Source organism: Agelaius phoeniceus, chromosome 31 (genome assembly GCF_051311805.1).
Source record: "Agelaius phoeniceus isolate bAgePho1 chromosome 31, bAgePho1.hap1, whole genome shotgun sequence".
NCBI lineage: Eukaryota > Metazoa > Chordata > Aves > Passeriformes > Icteridae > Agelaius > Agelaius phoeniceus.
Window position 1 is genome coordinate 2,084,470 of NC_135295.1, and position 6,000 is coordinate 2,090,469.

General features: G+C 48.0%; 1 protein-coding gene across 1 annotated transcript; it reads left to right on the forward strand.

The window, feature by feature from the left end:
* The first annotated feature begins 2,624 nt into the window (after nt 1–2,624).
* Nucleotides 2,625–4,667, forward strand: LOC129132283 (uncharacterized). The gene is made up of 2 exons (XM_054651329.2): nt 2,625–2,745; nt 3,876–4,667. The coding sequence occupies exon 2, from the start codon at nt 3,899–3,901 to the stop codon at nt 4,265–4,267; it is 369 nt and encodes a 122-aa protein (XP_054507304.1). The 5' UTR covers nt 2,625–2,745; nt 3,876–3,898; the 3' UTR covers nt 4,268–4,667.
* Nucleotides 4,668–6,000: the final 1,333 nt, after the last annotated feature.

Consider the following 6,000-nt stretch of genomic DNA (forward strand, 5'->3'; position numbering starts at 1 on the left):
CATCACCATGTTTAGAGAACTTCTGACCAGAAAACTGAAGGGAAAACACGAATTAAAAAAAGGCAAAACCTGCTGCAAAATTGAATGACTCCCGGCAGAACCCAGGGCTTCCCCAGTGGTATCCAAATGACAGGCGGAGGGGATGTTCTACCTCCTGCCAGGACCTGAAAAATCAGTCTGAAAATCTGTCTACATCCTGGCAGGACCTGATAAATCAGTCAGAAAAATTTGTCTACCTCCTGCTAGGACCTGATAAATCAGTCAGAAAATCTCTACCTCCTGCCAGGACCTGATAAATCAGTCAGAAAATCTCTACCTCCTGCCAGGACCTGAAAAATCTGCCAGAGAACCTGTGGTGGTGAAGAGCAGGGTAAGAAAAGCTCAGGTTACAAAAGGAGCCCTTAAGCAGGGTTTAGGGCAGGCTCTAACGGAGATCCCGCGGTGCTTCCGGAGGGAAGGGACAAAGGATCCGTGTGGTGACAGTGGATGGTGGCTGAGCCACCACCCTCGGGTCAGGGAAATCCTGGAGTTGGTCATCAGGAAATGCGATGGTCAGCAGGTGACGCGAGCGTGGCCATCACCCGGCAGAACCTGCTGAAGAACAAGGGGAAAACCTGGAAATCTGATGGAAATGGGAAAATCGAGTGTCCAGTTCTGGGCCCCTCATGGCAAGGGGGACATTGAGGGGATGGAGAATGTCCCGGGATGGGAACGGGGCTGGAGCAGCTGGAGAAGGGAATGGAGAATCCTGAGGGAGCTGGAGAGGCTCAGTCTGGAGAAAAGGGGGATCCAGGGGGAATTTGGGATCTGCCAGGGGGGATTTGGGATCTGATCCCAGGGAGCAGGCACAGGACAAGAGGGAACGGCCTCGAGCTGTGCCAGGGTTGAAAATTTGGGAAAATTCCTCCTGGAAAGGCCTTGGAAGGGGCTGCCCGGGGAGGGCTGGGGTTGCCATCCCTGGCAGTGTCCAAGGAATTCCTGGACATTGGTGTGGATGAACAGGTACGGGGTGATCCCAGCTGGACTCGGTGACCTCAGAACTCTTTTCCAACTAAAATAACTCCGTGATTCTGTGAAACTCCAGGCGGTTTCGAGGAGGGGCTTTTGACACGTCCTCTGAGCCGCTGGAGACCGCGAGGCTCCCATTAACGCGTTTATCACACCTGGGTCACCTCGCGAGGTGACGAAAGGGTTTTGCTCAATGTTTCTGTTTATGAGTTGATTCAAATTCTGACGCCGCACGAAACGCAAATTACAACCCAAAGATTTCTTTCATCTCAGCACTTTAATTGGCCGAGTTTCACGCCTGGTAACGTTCCATGAAATGCATTCAGAATGACAGCGCGCAGATTCTGCTGCTTCATTTATTCTCCTCTCATTAGCTGGCATAATGATGCTGGCTTAGGTGTTAATCATCATTTTCATCTGCTTGGAGGTGCAAGATTTTTTCCTTTCTTCTTCACCCATGGTAGATAAAAAATTGATGAGAGCCTCGGTGCCTTCCTTGTGAAATCAGCAGCTTTTATGTGTTGTTGGAATTTGGATTTGGACAAAACCATTCAGAACTTTTCAGAGGAAATTACAGATATTTTTTAAACCATCCAGATCTGTATTTTGTCTCACAGATGTTCAGGCTACAAACAGAGAAAACGTGAGTTAAAACATCAGCACTGAAGAAGAAACTCACCCAAATAAATGAAAACTTAAATTAGATAAGAAAATCCACTTAGGTGAGAAGCCATGAGCTGGTGAAGGGAACAGGAAGAGTTCACTTTGACAATTTTTTTTTTTAAGTTTTATTTTTAATAATAATTTTAAGACTAATTTTAATTACGTTTCAAAATGCTGGGCTGTTAGAACACAACCCCATATTTACATTGCAATAATCACACCACATTTCAAGCATAAACTATTAAGGAGGGTTTGGGAATTGCTTAAAAACACACCCAAAAAAATATTTGGACACTTTTTGGGGGGAAATTATTCCTGTAATCCCCTGGGGACATCCGGAAGTTTGGTGGAAAGAACCTCCCACTTTCAGTGTAACTTTGGTGGGAATGTGTTTATTTAATAACTCATCCACAGCAAATGAGAGGTTTTGAGGTGGGACCTGGCGATGTTCATCTGTGAAAGAAACACTGAAATCCCTCCAGAAAAAAAAAACAAAAAACCAAAAAAAACCCAACAAACTTTGATTTAAGCCCTGTTTTAGGTACTAAAATATTGTGGGTTTTGCATTGAGGAAAATCGGGAATTCCCAATCCCAGCGAGCAAAGCCACGATTCCCACAACGACCTGAGGTTCGTGGCTGCGGGTGCAAAACCTTGCACCTCTCCAAGCATTCCATTGCAAAATCCGGGAGCAGAAGTGACGAGAGCCAAGATCCGGAGCCGCAAATCCCAAACCTGTGCACGGCAGCAGGTTCTGACTCTGATTAAAATCATTACCGAAGATAATGAAGGAAGGGCTCAGCAAATGGGATTTAATTCCCGCTGGGAGGGATGGAGCTGCTCCGTCAGGATCCGAGATGAAAGGGAGCCGGCAGCTGGAATGTGCTGGGCAGAGGTTCAGGGTGGTTTTGCAAAGCCGGCAGAGTTTCGTCACTTTGGGGAGTGATTTGGGCTCGTCCGAGGTGGCGACTCCCGGGCTCGGCGTGTTCAGCCCCGAGGCATCCCGGGGTTTGTATAAAAGCAGCAGCTCTGCGGAGCTTTTCCATCCTTCTCCTGCTTTTCTCCTCTCCATCAGGTAAGTCCGATACCTTTTCATTCCTCTCTCAGCTCCAGAATGCCTTTGCTTTTTTTATTTTTTATTCCACTTGCTGTTTGCAACTATTGCATTAATTTTCAGGGCTTTATTTTTCATGTGTTCTTCTTTTTATTCTTTAAATCTTCATTTTTGCAGTATCCTGACAAGTATTTTACTGCAAGGCTTTAGGAGCCAAATCCATGTGAGGCATTTTTTATTTAGGAAATTTTTTTTTAGCCATTCTTGGACTGACAGTAGAATGAAAATTCAGGATCGCACAAGCTTTAAAATGGTGAATTTTCCTGGATTTCGCTCCACAACTGGATCAGGGAAATTTGTCCGTGTCCTGAGCTATCCAGCTGAAGAAAGGGTTTATTTTAATTCCTCATTTATATATATAAAAATATTTAATTGTTTAGTTATTTTCAGCCCAGCCAAAATGAAGGAAAGTAGACTTGTGCTCTGACCCAGTGAATAAAATAATATTTATACTTTTTTTACTGGAAAAAAACATTAAACCAAAGGCTTTTATGGCCAGATATCCAGGTGGAAAAAACGTTTTAAATCCATATTTTTATCTGATGAAGGAATTGTGCTCCTTCCATCCCATCCCATCCCATCCCATCTCCATCCTATCCAGTCTCCATCCCACCCCACTCTTTCCTATCCCATCTCCATCTTGTTCCATTCTGCTCCATCCCATTTCCATCCTGCCCCATTTCCATCCCGTCCCATCTCCATCCCACTCCATTTTCATTTCCGTCCCATCCCATTTCCATCTCCCATCCCATCACATCCCATCTCCATCCCATCACATCTCATCCCATCTCCATCCCATCCCATCCCATCCCATCCCATCCCATCCCATCCCATCCCATCCCATCCCATCCCATCCCATCCCATCCCATCCCATTTCCATCCCATCCCATCCCATCCCATCCCATCCCATCCCATCCCATCCCATCCCATCCCATCCCATCCCACCCCACCTCTCCCAACCCCAAACCTGCTCCTATCCCACCCCAATTTTTCCCCTGGGGATGCCTTCCCCCATTTCCCAGCTTCCCCAAACCCCCACCTGCCCTTTCCATGGCTCCTCAGTTTTCAGCAGCTCCTTCTCTGCCTTCCAGGACCCCTCCACCCCTGCCAGGAAATGTCCTGCTACGACCTCTGCCCCACCACCGGCGGCATCTCCTGCCCGCAGCCCGTGGCCAACAGCTGCAACGAGCCCTGCGTCCGGCAGTGTCCGGACTCCACCGCCCTCATCCAGCCGCCCCCAGTGGTGGTCACCTTCCCCGGCCCCATCCTCAGCTCCTTCCCGCAGCAGGCCGTGGTGGGATCTGCCGGAGCCCCAGTTTTTGGCGGCTCCCAGGGTTTTGGGAGTCTCTACGGCTCCGCGGCTTTCCCAGGATACGGCGCTCGCTCTGGGTACAGGATCTCGGCGCTGGCCGGTGGCTCCTGCGGCCCCTCCGTGTCGCGCCGCTTCAGCCGCCTCCTCCGCGGCTCCTGCGGGCCCTGCTGAGGGCACCGGAGCCTCCAGGGTATCCCAGGAGTGCCCAAATCCACGCACATGAGGGGTCGGCGTTTCCGCGGCCCTCTTCGCATTCCCGATCTTTCTCCCACTTCTTGTTCGGCACCTCCTCGTTGTTTGCTCTTGCTGCTTGTCCCGACATTCCCGATTTATTGGACTTGTGTGGGATAGCCCATTCCTGATTTATTGGACCAGCATGGAAGACCCCGTTCCCTGTTCCAGCATTCCCAATTTATTGGACCAGCATGGGACAGCCCATTCCCAATTTATTGGACCAGCATGGAAGAGCCCATTCCCTGTTCCAGCATTCCTGATTTATTGGACCGGTGTAGGACAGCCCATTCCCTATGGATTTCACCCACAATGACCAATATCCTCGGACAACAGCCAGGAGAAGCCGGCTGAGGACATCTCGGAGCAGGACTTTGGTTGGACTTTCCCCAAAATTATCTGGGAATGGATTTTCCACCTTCTGTGATCTCTGGCTTTGCAAAGGGGCATTTCTTGCTCATTAAAACTTTGTTGCATCACACAGCAGCCTCCTGGCTTCCTTTTTTCCCCCTTTTCCCCCTTTTTCTCCCGTTTTTTCCCATCATCCACTGATCTGCCCACAGGCAGGTCCAGGCTGCTCCCCGAGGAGGAGCACAGCCTGAGTTTACTTGGTTTTCCAAATGCTTTCCATCCTTTGAAGGTTAAAAAAAAAAATATTAAAATAACAGAATTCCAGTGTCATTAAAGTTGGAAAAGGCCATGGGCAAAACTGACAGGACATGGGGAATTTATCAGGTAGAATTATTCAGTTTTTTTTTTTTAATTTAACAAGGAATTATGGAATCAGGGAATGATTTGGATTGGGAAGGACCTCCAAACGTCATCCAGTCCAACCCCACTGGTTTTCTCTCAGCAGATTAGGTTGCTCAAAGCCCCTTGAACATTGCAAAAAGATCAAAGATTCCAGACATTCCTATTTAATTAATTAAAAAAAAAAAAAGAAAAAGGGGGAGGGAACGAGCTAAAAAAGAAGATTTTCTTCAATGTGCCTGATGGAGAATTTCATTTAAAACACCTGAAAAAATGGAAGTGCAGCTCCTCCAATTGCAAAATGAGAAAAACGGCAAATCCTCCCTTTGCCAATCCCATGGGAATCTGGCCCTGGAAGGACGCTGGAATCCCTGGGCCTTTGTACCTGCAGGGAAATTGCCAGCCTGGAGCACCTAAAATCCCATTAAATAAAGATTTTTGCCAGCCTGCAGCACCTAAAACCCCAGTAAATATTTTGCCAGCCCACAGCACCTAAAATCCCATTAAATAACGATTTTTGCCAGCCTGCAGCACCTAAAACCCCATTAAATATTTTGCCAGCCCACAGCACCTAAAACCCCATTAAATAACGATTTTGCCAGCTCGGAGCACCTAACAACCACTAAATAAACATTTTACCCATTAAATAAATTTAGGAAATCAAACACGAGAGGTTTAATTGCCATCGGGATCTGCCCCGAGCTGGGATTCGGCGTTTGAAACGCCTTTAATGAGTCAGCTGCTGATTGCATCTCAATTAACAGCTCTTCCCTTGTCCTGGGACTGAGCGCGGGGTAAGACAAGGGTGCAGTGACCTCTGGGGTTCAGAGCAGAGTTTTACTCATCCTCGGAGTTTTCTCCCTGCTTCCGGGAACTCCCTGGTTGGGTGGCAGGTGGATCAGGGGCCTCAGTTGCTGCCATCG

Coding starts and splice junctions, on each gene's coding strand:
- LOC129132283 (XM_054651329.2), top strand. CDS start 3,899: ATGTCCTGCTACGACCTCTGCCCCACCACCGGCGGCATCTCCTGCCCG.